Genomic DNA, 18358 nt, shown 5'->3' with positions numbered 1-18358 from the left:
GTACACTTTACTATTACTTTTTTTTTTTGATAGTTCATGCAATTACTCATATTTTCTATGTTGTGAGTTCACTGGGGTCTAGTGCATAAAACCATTGACTTCTTCATTTTACTGTACTTTATTGTGTTTATCCGTCATATGGAAGAGAGCTTTTTGAAGGAAATTAATACTTTTATTCATTAAGTCTGCATTCAATTGCTCAAAAGTGAGAGTCAAGACATTTATAACATTATAAAAGTGTTCTGAGTTCTATTTCAGATAAATGCTGTTCTTTTGAACTTTCTGTTCATCTGTGAATCCTGAAAAACAAAAATGTAGCAGTTTCATACAGTTTTCATATTTTCATGATTTCTGAAGATCATGTGACACTGAAGACTGGAGGAATGATGCTGAAAATACAGCGGAGCATCACAGAAATAAATTACACTTTAACACAGATTCACACAGAAAACAGTTATTTTATATTATAAAAATATTTCAGAATTTTTACTGTATTTCTAGTGAAGGCTTTCAGAAATGTAAAAAAAATCTTACCCACCCCAAACACAAAGTGCTTTAGATATGTGCATATTACTACAAAACAAAGTCCTTTTTCACAAACTTTAATGAAAGCTATACACAAAATCTGCCATGATGAACGTGTTCAGTGATGCACTCGAGTGACGTCTCTGCTGAAGGCCTTCGTGCCGCACGCTGGGCATTCGATCTCCAGTCTCCGGGAATCAGACGGATGTTTCTTCCTCAAACACGCTCCACACATGAGATGAGCGCAGGGCAGAGAGTACGACGCCACGCTCGACGAGTAAACCGTCAGAGAACAAGAGCAGAACGCACACATGTGCCCAGCTGGAAAACACAGGATACAAAAGAACTCATTCATCTTTATTCGGTACACTTTTGAGATTAATATCACATACCGTAACATTCATAACTCAAACCACACATTGCTAGCGCTGAGACACTGCTTCCGAAGTGAAATATATTCAAACATGACCTGCAGTAATAAGTGAAGGTGCTTTATTTACCAGAGGAAGGGACACAGGAAGTGGTTTCGCTCGGCGAGGTGAACACGGGCAACCCGTGAAGAGCAGCGGTCAGAGCCTCGTCTAAACTGTTGGCTAACCGCCGCTCGTGTGAGTCCAGCTCTGAAACACAACAGACCCAAACGTGAGCAAGAAATGCACCAGAAACCAATCCGACACCATTAGAGGAATTATAAAGAAAGAGACGTATCCCAAATAGCACAGCGATAGCACAGAAACCTCTGATAGTTGTCTTTAAAATGCTAGTTTTACATGCAATTTTATTTTACGGTAAGACACAGTTTTTGGAAATGAAAAAAAAAAAAATTTACAGCAGAAAACGTAAATTGACATTCCCAGAATTCTGTTACATTTCACATTTGATCTAAAATGATTTTTCTTGTTGAAAAAACTGTTTCTAATTAGGTTTAATTCTAACCATTGTATGTCACATCTAATGTTGTTTAATTAATGTTTATTGCATATTTCAGCATAAGAGTATTAAACAAATCCTAAACAGATTTCAGTAGGTTGGTATATTAACATTGTATCAATAAGGTTTTAAATGTAAATTTAAGTAAAATTTGTAAAATGCTGCTACCGTATTTTTAACGGTAGAATTCTGGCTACCACAACTATAAATTTTACGGATTATTTTTTACAGTGCGCTCGAGTTCGGTAAATCCCACTTTTTTAATTATATTGTCAAAAAACTAGATTGTTAACCTTTTATCCTAAAAACAAAGCAGAACATTACATAATAGAAAAGCATCTTCAATAATGGTGAATATTATTGAGTGATTTTTAAGCTGCCCAGTCAAAAACAATAAAGTTTAGTGGGAGATTCAAACAGTTTTTTTCTTCTTTTTTTTTTAAAGCAAGTTTATATTTTCCCCAATTTATGAAACATTCAGTAAATAGCTACTAAGTAATGCATGTTTCTTGAAACCACATAAAAACCCAGTTCTTGATGTTTAAGTGTTGAGACTTAAGTCCTACCGTGTGTTCAACCATCCAAAAACTAACTTTTACCATGATTGTTCATTTCCAACCTAGTTCACTTATGACTACCGTATTTTTCGGACTATAAGTCGCACCTGAGTATAGGTCGCATAAGTCCAAAAATACGTCATGATGAGGAAAAAAACATATATAAGTCACACTGGACTATAAGTCGCATTTATTTAGACCAAGAACCAAGAGAAAACATTACCATCTACAGCCACGAGAGGGCGCTCTGGGGTAAACTACAGGAGAACTGAGCAGCATAGAGCGCCCTCTCGTGGCTGGAGAAGGTAATGTTTTCTCTTGGTTCATTTCTCTTGGTTCATGTCAAATTAATTTGGATAAATAAGTCGCACCTGACTATAAGTCGCAGGACCAGCCAAACTATGAATAAAAGTGTGACCTATAGTCCAGAAAATACGGTAATAAAAAAAATATCGTATTTTGGTACTAAATGAAAATTTGTTGAACAAGACAACTGAAGTTTTCTTTATGAATATATTGGCTGAATGATGCATTTAGTAAACAAACTAAATTAAACTGACAAATCAAAGTACCGTATTTTTTGGACTATAAGTCGCACCTGAGTATAAGTCGCATCAGTCCAAAAATACATCATGATGAGGAAAAAAACATATTTAAGTCGCACTGGACTATAAGTCGAAATTATTTAGAACCATGAACCAAGAGAAAACATTATCGTCTACAGCCAGGAGAGGGCGCTCTATGTTTTCAGTGTAGGCTACAGGAGCACAGAGCAGCATTAGAGCACCCTCTGGCGGCTGGAGACGGTAATGTTTTTTATTGGTTCATTTCTCTCTGAACATGTCAAATTAATTTTGAAAAATAAGTCGCACCTGACTATAAGTCGCAGGACCAGCCAAACTATGAATAAAAGTGCGACTTATAGTTCGGAAAATACGGTAATAAAAAATATATCGTATTTTGGTACTAAATTAAAATTTGTTGAATAAGACAACTGAAGTACAACTGAAGAACTATTGGCTGAATGATGCATTAAGTAATAAAAAAAATATAGAAAGAAGTTTTCTTTATGAATATATTGGCTGAATGATGCATTTAGTAAACACACAAAATTAAACTGACAAATCAAAGTACTGTTATTAATACAGCTTTTAATTATGTGGCAGCTTCCGTACAAACCTGAGGGAGTTTCGGGCGCTTTCCTTTGAGCAGGATCATTGCTGGTGGAAGGAAAATTGCAGTCGTACTTCCTTTTAGCAGAATGCCTCGGTGTCGGTCCAGTTTTAGACTCTGAAGCCGATGCGAAGGACTGTGCTTGTGAAGTGTCTGTTTGATCACAGTTTGTACGAGAGTCTGTGACTGAATTATTAGGCTCCACTGTGAGTCTGGATGGCTGTGGTTTGGCTGTAATGTTATTCCTGCTCCTGACTCCGGTGCATCCCGTCTGTAGAGACATGCGGTCAATGCGGCCTTTGAGCAGAGGGTTAGGAATTGGCTTTGCGTTCTGTGTAAAAGGGACGCCGGTGAACGGGTCGTTGGGCAAACGCCCCCATGTGGCTTCTCTCTTCTGGTACTCTTCTAACGTGCTGTTATCGATCACCATTCCACTGGGCAAGATCATTGGGAAAACCATGAGCTCTTGTGTTAAGGGATCGAGAAACTCCTCTGGAATTGGGATGTCGTTTGGGACGGGATCTAGTTTGGGAGGTACGACCGTCAGGTGGACTGTTTTATTCAAGCTGTTTAGATGTGCATCCCAAATCTTCTCCAGTTCTGATGCAGGACAGCAGCGAGAAGGCAAAGCCCAGATGGCGAGGGTTTTGATCCCGAGCGCCGATGCCGCGCCGCTGTAAGGAATACTGACTCTAAGCTGCGCGACTGATCCGAGCGACCCGCGCCTCCAAAGCTCCTGCGTTCTCGCACAATCCGGCGTCCGCGGCGGAGCATCGGAAAACGGCGCTCGGGGTTTAAAACCAGGGTTGAGGAAACACACCTGCAGCTCCTCTTGCAAATCACTACGAGACACGAGTTCGAACCGATCGCCGTCTCGCTCCGAACACGTCAGGATCTCCAGCCTTCGCGAGCTTCGTCCCTGATCCATTCCCCACGGCCAAAGCTCGACGTCCAGCCGACACAACTCCATCTTGACCTGGAAGCTCAGTGTGACGTGGACTGGAGGCCGGAGGAAGTATTCCAGCTTGAAACCCCTCCGGCGTGCGACCGGATCCACGGAGACAAGGTTGGAGACATCGTAACCGTCAGCACACAGCTGTCAGCACAACAACAAAAAGATGTTGAAGGACCAATGGCGATATTAAAATACATATCGAATAGTCACAGACGCGTGTTGTTGGTAGAGAACATTGCAAGGTCGGCTCAGACGCACACAAAGCAGTCAGAGCTGAATCCTCTGTTACTCACCTTCAGGTCTTTCAAAGGAGTCTCCGAGAGGGGTTTTAAAGGAAAAGTTCACTGAAAACTGAGAAAAACTGTCTATGGCTGTCTTTCTTTCTTGCATGGAACATTCTGTGCTCCTTTTCATGCCAATAATTATACATTGAGTCTGGAGGATTTTGTTTCAGGAGAGACCAGGCTTTTTAAAGATAAGATATAGAAAATAAAATGTTTGCATATAAGAAAACAATTCATTTCTGTTTAGTTTAACTTGATGCATTAAAATAGCTAGCATTTAAACTAGAACTAATAAATATGCAAAAAAAAAATACGTTTGACATATTCAAGTCAAAGCAGAAAATAAATTTAGTTCAAAATATTATCAATGTACAACCATTTTTTTTAGCAATGCTTGCTAGTTGCTGCTGTCATTTTATCTCATGATTGTGGGGTTTCATGGAATATTATATGGGATATGGGATATCTCTTAATTTTTCTAGAAAGGTTTCATGGGATTTTGTTGTGTAGCAGTTTAATAGAACGATACATGTTGCAACTGTTTAAAATACAGTTAAAATACTGGTTTTAGAGACCAGACAAAATTTAATACAATTTAATCTAACATTTTTTTTTTACTCAAAAGCACTATTTGCTTTCTAAAGACTTTGAATGAAGCATATTTAAATTGCTTTTACTGGTAATCATGCCAATGGTCTCCTATTGTGTTAAAAATAAGAAAACAATACAAAGTTGACAGAATTTATCTTTTTGTTTTCTTAAAAATTTCACTTTTCAGAAAAACAAAAACTGTATTATTTGCGGTACTGATGTTCAGAACAGCTCGTGTTGTTGTGATAATGTCTCATTTCCGTCTGTATATTAACATGAGGTCGGGTTGTGATTTATGTGGTACCTTGTTGCATTGAACGGCGGTCTGAAAGTGAGGCGAGCACAGGTTGAGCACCATGACCCCTGCATCTACAGCACTGACCGAGAACCTGTGGATATCAGAGAGTCAGAGACATTCAGCACTACAAATTCAAGAGATCTTGAAACTAAAGCTTTAAAGTAAATATACACTCCTGTATATGCACACTGTACATGCATACAGCTCATTGTTGTACATAATACAAAAATGCACAAGTATTGTATGTGTGTGTGTTTGTGCATTTGTGTGTTTGTGCGCGTGTGAGACCCTGGAGCACAAAAACCAGACTTAAGTGTTTGCATCATCTGAAAGCTGAATAAATAATCTATCAATTGATGAATGGCTTGTTCGGAGGACAATATTTAAAAATCTTGAATCTGAGGGACTAAATATTGAGAAAATCATCTTTAAAGTTGTTCAAATGAAGTTCTTAGCAATGCATATTACTAATTAAAAAAAACGAGTTTTGATATATTAACAGTAGGAAATGAAAAAAAAAACATTTTGACCCATGCAATGTATTGTTGTCCATTGCTATAAATATACCCGTTCTACTTATGACTGCTTTTGTGTTCTATGGACACAGAAATATGTATGTATATGACTGATTAACAAATTGATGTAATAAATAATTTACGAAATAGAATTGGAAAAATACAAGAGCAGTTTCAGTGCAAAAAATAGCCTACAGTCGTGTGTTTGTTACTGACCAAACTGACATCAAACAAGCCGAGCGATCATACAGACAGAAAGCGTTTGTTAGCTCGAGAAATGCGTGAATAAAGCAAATAAGATTCACGCGCTGATCAAAACAAAACTCACCTAGAGTCGCGGCGCTGACGTCACAGTTGCGTCCGGGATCAAATGCGCATGCGTCTCACTGCTGCCACCTGCTGGCGGGAAACCACTAGATTTTTTTTATTTGAATTTTTGCGTCATTTCCGTACATGAGCTCATTAGTATTGGCTTACGTAAAATATTTTATATATTTATAAATTAATTTTTTTTATCTAATCACTTAAATTGTTAACACCAAAACAATAGTGCTGACAGTGTCGTGCAAGAGGAACAGACGAACCGATTCAATTGAGTGAGTCATTTGAACAGCTCTGATTGATTCAAATCCAAACTCGATTCACTAGCAGCAAATGCCAGATCAAAAGAGCCACTGATTTCGACATCACTTGCAATGATTTTAATGGTGAAACAGATCTTGTCCGATGCCAAAATCAAACCTACATCCTTAGACACACCAAATGTTTTTTTTTAATTAATCATCTCGAAGAAGACTTTGCCGATTGATTTGTGTCTTTATCATTTAATGTGTTTTTGATCAGATATGCTTTTACGCAAGTCATTACAGTAACATAAATACAAACAACAGAGGTATAAAAACATAGCATTTGATCTCTAACTTAATTACATCATCAAATCACATAATTACATCAGAACTACATCAAAAGGAATATGGTTTTTGGAAACTGTTGATGCATTTGAACAGTGAAAAGTGTTACATGTCCTGTTACAGAAAAACAAAGCTAAAATATCGTCTTTATTCACAATAACCATCATATTCACAGTCTGCCTGTCTACCCACAACACACCAGAACATAGCAGCATCTCTCAGAGTCTCCCTTCCAGAAACAGAGATGGAGGAGAAGGAAAGCAAGTTTGGTTTGGGTTTTAATTTAAGAACTGGGACAAAAACAGGTTTTCTTCTTTTCAAATAATTCTACCTGAAGATAGGAGCCCTCTGTTTGTCGTCTAATGACCTCTGGTGTTCACGTTTAGTCACCGCAGACCGTAGCAGTGATGGGGAACATTAAAACATCACTGAACCAACACCAGATTCCTTCAGGTACAAAACACCCCCCTCTGTGATGCACACCACCGCACAGAAGTGAGGAGTAGTTTTCGAAAGAAGTCTCTTCCGCTCACTAATGCTGCATTTATTTGATTAAAATACAGTAAAAATTCTGAAATATTATTCTAATGTAAATCAGCTGTTTTCTGTGTGAATCTCTGTTAAAGTGTAATTTATTTCTGTGATGCTCCGCTGTATTTTCAGCGTCATTCGTCCAGCCTTCAGTGTCACATGATCTTCAGAAATCATGAAAATATGATGATTTACTGCTCGAGAAACATTTCTGATTATAAGCAATGTTGAAAACAGTTAAGCTGCACAATAATTTAGTGAAAACTGTAAAATTAATAATAAAAATAAGAATCTTATTTATCAAGGATGCATTAACTTTCTATTCATCTGTGAATCCTGAAAAATGAAATGCATCACAGTTTCCGCAAAAAATTAATGTTTTCAAAATTTGAGATGTTTCTTGAGCAGTAAATCATCATATTTTCATGATTTCTGAAGATCATGTGACACTGAAGACTGGAGGAATGATGCAGAAAATACAGCGGAGCATCACAGAAATAAATTACACTTTTTCACACAGAAAACATTCATTTAAAATCTTAATAACATGCCACAATTTTTACTGTACAAATGCAGCTTTGCTTAGACTCTTTCGAAACAGTATCAAATCCTAATTTTTTTAACTTTTGGCCTAGATGGACTGATGAAACATTTCCCTCCATATAACCAAAAGAGATCTCAAAAGTCAGTAGACGGTTTAAAAGCTTCTTTCATTTGTTGCGGTAACAGCCTGATCTCAGCCCTCTTTAGTGCGTTTAAGTCGATTGTCTCACGTCTAGATCTCTGTGGACTCGATCCGCTCCAAGCGAGACGGTCCCGGCCACGGAGGCGCCAGCTGATGTTTGGGATCGTCCGCGGCCGGGGACAGAGTGAGGGTCACTGGGACGGGGATGGAGAGGGTCACGGGCGATCCGGGCGATCCGGGCGTGGTGCCCTGTTTGGCTCCGAGCTGTCCGACCCGTTCCTCCAGCGCCTGGTTCTTCTGCAGCGTCTCCACGTAGCTGATCTGAAGCTGCGCCTGGTATTTCAGCACGCGCTCCTTCTCGTCCTGCCAGGTGTGTCTCTCCTGAGCGAAGGTGAGCGCCTGCCTCTCTCTCTGCTGTCGCTCCAGGTGCAGCTCGCCCTGCAGTCGCTCCAGCTGTCTCCGCAGCTCTCCGGCCTCCTGCCGCTGCGCTTTGGCCTCGTCGCTCTGCAGGCTGAGGAAGCTGTCGATGGACATGGGTTCGGGCGTTCGGGGCGAGTGCAGGCCGGCCCACGGTAAGCTGCTGCTACCGCTGATGTCCCTCAGACACACGGCGTGATCGCTCCGGCAGCTCAGCTCGCTCAGAGCCCGCTTCAGACCCAGAACCTCGGCCTCGAACACCACCAGCTTGTCACGCAACATCGACACCTGCGGAGAAACCCAACCAGCATCTTTGAGGAATCTGTTCACTAGCAGTCAAATTGTACAGTAAAAATCTTAAATATTTTTACGATTTAAAATAACTGTTTTCTGTGTGAATCTGTGTCAAACTGTAATTTATTTTTCTGATGCTCCGCTGTATTTCCAGCATCATTCCTCCAGTCTTCAGTGTCACATGATCTTCAGAAATCATGAAAATATGATGATTTACCGCTTAGGAAACATTTCTGATTATTAGCAGTGTTTAACACAGTTGTGCTTTTCGTGGAAACCAGGATACATTACTATTCTAAGGTAAGATTTAATACTTTTATTCATTAAGGACACATTAAATTGGTCAAAAGTGACGGTGAAGATGTTTCTAATGTAAGAAGTGTTGTGGGTGACTCTTTATAATTAAAGCATGTTAAATAAATAGATTACTTTTTTAAGTAACCACTGAAGTAATGCATTTCTTCTAAATTTACAATGAAATATCTGATGAATGAAATATACTTTTTCAAATAAGTAACACATTTTCACATATTCATCTCTCTTGTCACAGTTATTCATCTGTGAATCTTGTAAAATAAAGTGCATCACATTTTCCACAAAAATATTAACTGTTTTTAACACTGATAATAATCAGAAATGTTTCTTGAGCAGTAAATCATCATATTTTCATGATTTCTGAAGATCATGTGACACTGAAGACTGGAGGAATGATGCTGAAAATACAGCAGAGCATCACAGAAATACATTATAGTTTAATATATATTCAGATAGAAAACAGCTATTTTAGATTGTAGTAATATTTCACAATTTTACTGTATTTTATTTATTTATTTGACTGAATAAATGCAGCCTTGATCAGCAAGAAAGTCTTCTTTCAAATATACCGTATTTTCCAAACTATAAGTCACACTTTTTTTCATAGTTTGGCTGGTCCTGCGACTTATAGTCAGGTGCGACTTATCAAAATTAATTTGACATGAACCGAGAGAAATGAACCAAGAGAAAACATTACCATCTCCAGCCACCAGAGGGCGCTCTATACTGCTCAGTGCCCAGAGCGCCCTCTCGTGGCTGTAGATGGTAATGTTTTCTCTTGGTTCTTGGTAAATGTGACTTATAGTCCAGTGCGACTTATGTTTTTCTCCTCATCATGACGTATTTTTGGACTGATGCGACCCACTCAGGTGCGACTTATAGTCCGAAAAATACTGTATGTGAAATGTGTAAAATATATGCAGAGATATATGAGTGTGTGTGTTTGTTGCGCACCTCTGTCAGCGTTCTCTTCAGTTCTCCTTCACATCTGTCCAGCTCGTGGCTCTTGTTGGTGTACGAGTCCTTCAGGCCGATCATGGTCTCCTCACGCTCCTTCATCTGGCCCTTGAGCTCCTTCAGCTGACCCCTGAGGGCCACCATCTCTCCGGCGCGCTGCGTCACCTCGTTCTGACTCTCTCGCAGCTGCTGCTTCAGCAGAGAGATCTCGCCCGCCTTCTGACACAGCTGATCAACGCAGAGCAAACCAAAGCCGTCACACAACTGTGTGTTCAGTCTGCTGCATGCTACAGTTCTTAGACTTAAATGTCTTGCATGAAACTCTCCCGGAAATTACGGTCAGTTTAATGAATGATATACACTTCCACAAAATTGCTAGAAAAAACTACACTGGTTTTGTTCTCCAGGGTCACGTGTAATTCTTCTATAGCATCATTGTGAATAAACACCTTTCGGGCTGATCTGTGCTCCTCTCACCTCCCACTTGGTCTCCTCCAGGCGAGGCAGGATATCGGCCTGCTCCTTTCGGTAATCCAGACACCTCCTCTCCAGCTCCTCTCTCTGAGCGAGCAGGGTGCTGATCTCCTCCTGGAGCCGGCCCTTGTCCTGCTGCAGACGGGCGATGTGTGTCTGCAGAGCCTGCTGTGTGCGCTGGGCTCGGTGGGTCACCTGCTGCAGACGCCTGCCGTAGTTCTGCCTCAGCTCCTCCATCTCTCGCTCCCAGACGTGCTGCTTCTCCTCGAACACCTGCACGATGGCCGCCTCGCTCTGGTCCAGGTTACGCCGCATGTGGATCACCTGAGGAACAGTCACAGAATTCAGAATACATTCCTCGTGTTTCCTTTTATGTTTTACTGAAGGAAGACAATTGTGTGTTTGAAATGGCATGGAGCTTAGCAAATGATCACAGATGCTTCATGTTTGAATTAAATATTAGTTTAAAACAGAGGGACCCAAACTTTTTATTACAGAGGGACAAAAATATATATTTTTAACTTCATTGAGGACCATGGGCCAAAAGTGAATGTTGCATTTTATCATACTATATTATTATAAAATGTATTAATTTGTATAAAATTCAATAAGTAAAAAAAAATTAAAATTTAACTTTTAATATTAATGATTTTTTAATATAAATACTCTTCTGAATTAATTTTTTTTTAAATCAAATTCACTTACTGTTTTTCAAATAATGTAGAAAAAGTGCTAGAAAAAAAGAATAATTTCTAATTAAAAACTCACTTATTGTTTTTTAAATAGGTTTCTGAATTTTAAAGTATTTTTTTAATCAATTTTAATCAAAATCACTTATTGATTTTTAAATAATAAATAAAAAATACCTTTGATATTGATATTTTTACATATATATTTGTTTAGAAATGTTAATTACTTCTAATTAAATTCACTGATATCATATTCATATTTTTCCACACACATATGTATATTATAGCTCATATAATCGTATAAAGTGTGAGAATATGGAGGAAAAACATGATTGACGGAGAATCTATTAAAGCTGAGCTGCTTAAGTCCAGGAGAAGTTATTCTGACCTCTACTTGATCACAATCAGGAAAGATTCGAGCTGAAGCTAGACGTTTGTACAATATTAGTGAAAATAGGGGGTGCGCCTCACCTCCTGCTCTTTCTCCCAGAGTCGGTCCTCCAGGTCCTGGATGATGTCATCAGTGGAGGGCGATGGCTGGATGGTGGCGAGTCTCTGATATGATAAACAGCTCTTCCCGGACGAGGACTGACCGCTGTCAGACACGCTCAGGCCGTTCTGGTACTTGGGTTTGTCTGGTTTCTCCAGCGGCGCCGCTGTGCTGCTCAGTCTGTTGATGTGGCTGGTGGAGGCACTGAGGGGTCCGAGCGATTGGGAGGGACCGTAGCTCATGCCGGGCCCCGTGTAGGTGGGAAGGCTGGTCAGAGAGTTCCTCCCAGAGTCGGACATGCCGCCCTGGCCGTCGTTTCCACTCGAAGGGTCCCGATCCGGACTGTCCTGCTCACAGAGGGACTGTGGGGCGTCAGATCCTCCGCCGCTTCCGGCAGATCGTCCTCCAGCTCCAGACTGAGCCAGCAGGTTCTGCATGGAGTGAAAACTCTTGGGAACCACGGGCTTGAAGGCAGACGGACGGACCAGAGCGGAATTATTCTGAACGAGGAAAACATCATTTAATGCATCATTAAACAGCCTTCATTAATGATCGCACCATCTCGATAAATAGATAGATGTAATACATTCTAGAGGTAAGAAAAAAATTAACACCTTATCAAGGATGCGTTAAACTGATCAAAAGGGCCAGTAAAGGCATTTATTTATAAGGGGACAAAAGATTTATATTTCAATATGCTGTTCTGAACTTTCTATTCATCTGTGAATCCTGAGAAATAAAATATATCACAGTTTCCATAAAAATAAAACTGTTTTCAACACTGATAATAATCAGAAGTGTTTCTTGAGCGGCAAATAATGTTAATTATGAACTAATAATATTTCATAATTTTACTGTAGTTTTTATGCATTATTGCAGCCTTGGTGAGCAGAAGAGACGAGTAGTGTAGTGAAAGTAGTTTGATAATATAATTCGATTATGCTGTACACAATGCTTCATGGGAATGGATAGTCATCTCTAATCTCTTTTGTCTTTTATGGAAGCAGAAATCATCACCAAATTATTATGTAAAAAACATAAACATTTATTATAATGCAGAGAGTTCTGGTCCTTGATTCTGATTGGCTAAGCCACATTCTACGACTCTACAAAGTAACACACACCTTTGTTTACTTCCGTCTGTTGCTCGGCAACCACTTTGTTGCAACCATAACTGATTCCGAGCAGCTACATTGTTTCCTGGAAGAATACTGTTTTTATTAATATCATTAGACTTTATTTGCTGTTTTATTTTGTGGAACCTTACTACTGTACGTGTATGGAATAACCGTTTTATAAACTGTGGTTTACAGTGAATTTATAACAGCTAAAGGGGTTTTTTATTCACTCTGCATCACATCGTACCTAATAACGTTGTTATAAATTTGATTTTTACTTCCAGAACCCAACTTTTCCACTTTATACTACAACCAGAGCAGTCATTAATGGAGTACCGTCAGCAGTTAGAGGAAGCGCGTCAGTCGTACCTGCTCGAGTTTCCCAGACACAGTGAGGATCTTGGGCGGCGTGCGACTGTCTCTCTTGCCGTTGTTCCCGTCTCTGCTCTTAACCGCTGTCGCACCGTCGTGGTTCTTCTCCACGTTTCCACAAGCCTCCAGAGACACTCCTCCTCCGGTTCTGTGTGTGTCCCGGCGGCCCGCGGCGGCCCCCTCCAGCTCGCCCCTGTTAGTGAGACGAGACGCAGCGATGGTGAGCTGGCCTCGATCCGTGGTGGTGCTGCTCCCGCCTCGCTCATCACTCGAGCCCTCGGAGGTGGAGGGAGGTGCGTGGAGGCGCTCAGCGCTGCAGCTGCGGTCGGAGGGTCCACGGCGGGACAGAGGAGGGCCACGAGGAAGGGTGGTGCGCGTGCCCACGCTCTTCATGGCAAACTCCTGCTCACCGGCCACCCCGCTGCCCACACTGCCCATGCTGGGGAACCAGAGCGTCACTCAACGCTGCTACTCTCCGCATGGGTCATCATGTGACCTCCAGACACACACTGCAGTCAGAACACAATCAGAATTACACACGAGAACAACTTTTTGTTGTGTGATATATTCCCCCAGAAATAATAGCGATAAGTGATATTATTGTCATTTTAGTGACCATTTTATGCCACTGAATATAAAATCATTATGTAACAGCATAATCATGCAAGAAGGCCTAAAATATCTTCCAAATGACAACAAACTTTTAATTTTTGAGAATATGTAGATCATGGAAATTAAGTATCCAAATATTAGATACCATAAAAACCAGAATAAATTATATATAAATAAATAAATATATATATATATATATATATATATATATATATATATATATATATATATATATATATATATATATATATATATATATATTAGTGCTGTCAATCGATTAAAAAAAATTAACTAATTAATCGCAAATTTTTTTAAAATTAATCGCGATTAATCGCGATTAATCGCAATTAAAAGACTGAAACTTTTTGGATATGTAAATGTAAAATGTAAATAATTAATGTAAACTCAAGACAAAGAAATTATTTAAATTCAAAATATGATTGTTTATTGGAATTTTTGTTTAACTTGTAACTTGATTTTCTCATGTAAACAACATACCTGCAATAAACCATCAATTTCCTCCAAATTAACTGTTGGCTTGAAAGCCATATTTATTACAGAAATAAAAACACAGGCATGTAAGTACCATTTGAATTTCAAAACAATCAATGCCAATAAAAAACAAAAATGATTTCCATGTTGAATTCTAAGTGGACTGCAAAAAAATTCCAAAGTATAGTCATTGCCAGTGCTTTAAGTGGCCAGTATGCACCGGTACTCAGTACCGCCACCTCTTGAGCGTACCGCCACCTCTCCGTGCGCCCAGAACGTGCTTGTAGCGTACCGGTACGCTCATTTGGACATCTGTTTTAATAGAGGTTTTAATCTTTTACCTGCACTGCCGATTTTCAGAGCGCCCTTCACAATGCAAGCTTCCTAATTCATCCCACCCAGAGCAGAAACTACATTACCCATTCACCCGTAAGTTACACAAGTGAATAGCGCATGTGTCGCTTTTCCCACTGTTAAGTGTCAACAACTCAACGTGGCCGGAGAAGGTGTGTGAAACTCGTTGTGAGTTATACTAAAGCAAAATCTTGAGTATTTATTGTCTGATAAACATTAAAAACTGTCTGTGGAGGAGTCGTCCTGCAGCCCCCGCCGGCTGTTCATTGGCTGCAGCATCTTTTTTCTAAGTTCTAAAAAAATACCTTAGACGGCAAGGCACAAATTTAGATATTCATTTATCTAATTAATCTATAGCCTATGCACAAAGACAATATGATCTTTTCGTCCCCTTTTTGTTTTAAAGCTTGATGAAGAGAGAGAGCGCAAGTTGCTGCAGCTGCGAGGAGGACAGTGATGCACGCGTACAGGAGTGATTGACAGTTCGCGGCACTGTGTACAAAAAAATACTCCGCTACACAATTATTTGTTATTTTCGTTTAAGCTTATTAACGTTAGCGTTACAGAAAGGTCTGATTTACGCACTGTTACAGTCATTGTTTTTTAGTTTTTTTTTAAACAATGACATTTGAGTTCATGATTTTAATGTTGCTGTTTCTTGTGGCAGACTGAATGAAGAGTAATGTTTCTTGTGGCAGACTGAAGAGTAATCCGGCAGAGTTTTATACTGAAACTTTCCGTCTAAAAGTCCTTCCTTGGTCTTATCCATATTTCTTTGCACGTTGAACACACATAGGCCACAACTGAAAATTAAAAAAAACTGCAACCGCGTTAATTGCGTTAATTTTTTTTAACGCGTTAAATATTTCAAATTAATCGAATGCGTTAACGCGCTAATTTTGACAGCACTAATATATATATATATAGATATATATATATATATATTTTTTTTTTTTTTTTTTTTTTTTTCAAGAAGTGCAAAGTAATGAGTAGAATAAAAGAAAAATGCACAACAAACTCATGTATCTACAGAAGGGAGCACACTAAAGTTGACAAACACAGTCACTACTCAGCGGGAAGATGTCAATATGCACAAAGACACAAATCCATAAACAAGACCAAATCTGCAGATGAAACTTTTTTTGTGGAAGCATGTTTTAAATTTGAACTAGCACTGACTACACCACGTTATGTTCTAGAAGCTGCAAAAAACATGGTGATATCGCACGACAAGTTGATATATTTATTATTGCGACAGGCCTAAACACACAAGGAAATTGTTGTGGTTTTTAACGTGCTCCTGGTACATGCATACGTACATATTTTACAGAAGAATCTGTTTTGAATAACTTGTTGTTTTGAACTTTTCTATTCACCAAAGAATCCTGAACAAACGCGATGCTTCAGAAATCAATAATATGCTGATTTATTATCAATGTTGAAAACAGTTGTGCTGCACAATATTTTTTTATTTATATATTTTTTAATGTAACTAACCCCACGCTTTACACAAAAACAATAATTCTGCTAATTATCAGAAACATTTCTCAAGCAGCAAATTCATATTTTCATGAATTCTGAAGATCATGTGACTCTGAAGACTGGAGGAATGATGCTGAAAATACAGCGGAGCATCACAGAAATAAATTACAGTTGAACAGATATTAACATAGAATACATCTGTTATAAATTATAATAATATTTCACAATATTACAGTTTTTCTAAAAATTATATCAACCCCAAACCTCAAATATGCAAGTACTGTAGTCTGATTGCATTGCATTGTAGCATTGCAAATTGCTCAGAAAGGACCAAGAATTGTAGCTGAGTCAACAGCAAAACAATGGAGAGCTTCAGTGCACGATCCCCAACCATAAACAGACGCACTTACTATAACCAAACCTTACTGTGAGCTTGTGTTTGACACGAGTAACGTGACATCCACGTGCACGAAACACACCATCAAAGACAGAAGCTGTTTGATCTCACAACGAGCTGCAGCACCATGAGCAGCCAACAGGGGCTTCACACTCCAGCGCTTCGCCATTACCTCATCTGTTCTCGCACTTACACATCTCACACACAGTCGCATTGGCACCTCGGCTTGTTACGGGCCACGAGGTCACCGTGTGTGGCTTTGTGTGGAAAGAGAGAAATGGTTAAACTTTTATTGGCTCCACAAGGCCTGGAACCGTCATGAAATCCAATGCACAACAAGTTGCACGATCATCTCCAACCTCAGATTACCAAACTCTCTCCAAACCCTGAGCCTGTGCGTCCGGCACAAAAGATAGCACGCGCTGTTGTTATCTAACAGCTGAACGGAGATCTGCAGCACCTTCTGTGCGCGCGAGTCCCTTTGAGCATCAAAACACTGCATCTTAAAATAGACACACTCTCCATTTCCGGCTCTCCACGCAAACAAAGACGCACCACGGAGATGGAAACCAGAAGATGGGTTGCTTTCTCCGTCCTTTATATTATCAGTGCATTACATAATGCGTCCTCGCTGAGAGAATGGAGATCTGTTCACTGGTTTACTTCCAGTCGAGTGAGTCGCAGTGATAGTGCAGCCTTTCTCTCTCTCTCTAGCTCTCTCTCTATTCTTCTGTAATCAGTCGTTTCACACATCGACACCGTTGACTGCGATCGTACTCACTGTTTCAGCACCGCGGACAGCGACGCGCGTCACATCAGCCGCGTTCATTCACCGAGCCGGTCGCGTCGCGTCCATGAAACCGAGCGGTGTGTATCTTGACAGGATTAGGTCTCTGGTGATGATGAGGAGGATGATGATGATGATGATAGGCAGCGGATGCGTGTATCAGCTGAGCCACACACCCACCTTCGCCCCGCCCCTCTGCCGCACGCCAGCAACGCCCCCCGAAACGCCGACGGCACTGCGCGTGCGCGTAGTATATGTCACTAATCAGTCAGATCCTCGCATACTACGCGCATGCGCACTTCGTGATCCTCATAAGGGAGATGCAAAAGGACGTGCGATATTTTTTCAGTAAGAACATTTATGTTTTTCCACAAACATATTGTTGAGGAGCATTAGAATTATTTCTACCCCAAAATAATAGTTATTGCCCACTATAATATTGTATTTAATAATCAACTGACGTAGATTGTGGATAACAGAGCTGTAACTGAGGACGCAGTGGCGTTTCTGAATGAATCGGAGCTTTGGAATGACTCGGTTATGTAAATGATTCAAATGACTCGCTCCTTCTGGTGGAACGATGTAAGTGCAGAAAGAGTCGAAGCGAAACAGTAAAGACGCCCGACTGTTTGATATGAGTAGTATGTGTAGTATGTAACGTGAGTTACATAATCAGATTACTTTTTCAAGTAACTAGTAAAGTAACGCATTACTTTTTAATTCACAAGGAAATATCTGTTATTTACTGATCTCACTACACAAACAGCTTCAGTATTCCTCAAAAATGAAGAAAAACAGTGAAATGCAAACTCAGAATATAAAGCAAACCTGTAATAATTAAATATGATAAATAAAACAAATATCCTTTATGCATTTAATCTCATTTTATTAACCGGTATCTTTGCTGCTGACATTCAATGATCCAATTCAACCATAATAATAAGCAAAAATTAATAGAACGTTCAATATTCAAACCCAGCAGTGACGATGGGATATTTGCATACTGATGTGTGATTGGTCTTGTCGTCCTTGCATATAATTAACCATTTCTATTCATCTTCACTCTTGGCATTGATTGACTTAATTGCCTAATATGTGTTTTAAGCCTTACTTACTAGTATGTGTGTGTATTTGAGCTAAAGTATTGCCGTGT

The 18358-nt window shown here is 39.7% G+C and overlaps 2 protein-coding genes across 6 annotated transcripts; both read right to left on the bottom strand.

The window, feature by feature from the left end:
• Nucleotides 1-586: 586 nt before the first annotated feature.
• Nucleotides 587-6221, bottom strand: ubox5 (U-box domain containing 5). 3 transcript variants are annotated; one of them, XM_052605082.1, is made up of 5 exons: nucleotides 6157-6221; nucleotides 5320-5404; nucleotides 3192-4281; nucleotides 1026-1145; nucleotides 587-846 (listed from the first exon to the last, which is right to left on the bottom strand). In XM_052605082.1, exons 2-5 carry the CDS (start codon nucleotides 5371-5373, stop codon nucleotides 644-646), a joined length of 1467 nt encoding a protein of 488 aa, XP_052461042.1. In that variant the 5' UTR covers nucleotides 5374-5404; nucleotides 6157-6221; the 3' UTR covers nucleotides 587-643. The 3 variants fall into 3 exon arrangements, with proteins under 3 accessions (XP_052461042.1, XP_052461041.1, XP_052461043.1); XM_052605081.1 differs by lacking the exon at nucleotides 6157-6221 and adding an exon at nucleotides 6045-6152; XM_052605083.1 differs by lacking the exon at nucleotides 6157-6221 and adding an exon at nucleotides 4434-4491 and having other exon boundaries at nucleotides 5320-5406.
• Nucleotides 6222-6632: 411 nt separating this feature from the next.
• Nucleotides 6633-17399, bottom strand: LOC128019085 (leucine zipper putative tumor suppressor 3-like). Of its 3 annotated transcripts, none has more exons than XM_052605080.1 (6): nucleotides 17196-17399; nucleotides 13079-13590; nucleotides 11573-12091; nucleotides 10416-10736; nucleotides 9936-10166; nucleotides 6633-8660 (listed from the first exon to the last, which is right to left on the bottom strand). In XM_052605080.1, exons 2-6 carry the CDS (start codon nucleotides 13517-13519, stop codon nucleotides 8046-8048), a joined length of 2127 nt encoding a protein of 708 aa, XP_052461040.1. In that variant the 5' UTR covers nucleotides 13520-13590; nucleotides 17196-17399; the 3' UTR covers nucleotides 6633-8045. The 3 variants fall into 3 exon arrangements, with proteins under 3 accessions (XP_052461040.1, XP_052461037.1, XP_052461038.1); XM_052605077.1 differs by having other exon boundaries at nucleotides 17200-17399; XM_052605078.1 differs by lacking the exon at nucleotides 17196-17399 and adding an exon at nucleotides 16974-17181.
• Between the last annotated feature and the right edge of the window lie 959 nt (nucleotides 17400-18358).

Source organism: Carassius gibelio, chromosome A8, assembly GCF_023724105.1.
Source record: "Carassius gibelio isolate Cgi1373 ecotype wild population from Czech Republic chromosome A8, carGib1.2-hapl.c, whole genome shotgun sequence".
In the NCBI taxonomy this organism is placed as follows: domain Eukaryota; kingdom Metazoa; phylum Chordata; class Actinopteri; order Cypriniformes; family Cyprinidae; genus Carassius; species Carassius gibelio.
The sequence above is the reverse complement of the archived record's forward strand: the minus strand, read 5'-3'. Positions and strand labels throughout refer to the sequence as shown.

Excerpts from the sequence above, each read along its gene's own strand:
- ubox5 (XM_052605081.1), bottom strand. Across the intron at positions 4,282-5,319 it reads CCGCCGTTCAATGCAACAAG|CTGTGTGCTGACGGTTACGA; the intron begins GTACCACATAAA and ends TTGTGCTGACAG. Across the intron at positions 847-1,025 it reads TTCCTGTGTCCCTTCCTCTG|CTGGGCACATGTGTGCGTTC; the intron begins GTAAATAAAGCA and ends TGTGTTTTCCAG.
- LOC128019085 (XM_052605080.1), bottom strand. The coding sequence starts at position 13,519 with ATGGGCAGTGTGGGCAGCGGGGTGGCCGGTGAGCAGGAGTTTGCCATG. Across the intron at positions 10,737-11,572 it reads TCTGGGAGAAAGAGCAGGAG|GTGATCCACATGCGGCGTAA; the intron begins GTGAGGCGCACC and ends ACTGTTCCTCAG. Across the intron at positions 8,661-9,935 it reads TGAAGAGAACGCTGACAGAG|GTGTCGATGTTGCGTGACAA; the intron begins GTGCGCAACAAA and ends GTTTCTCCGCAG.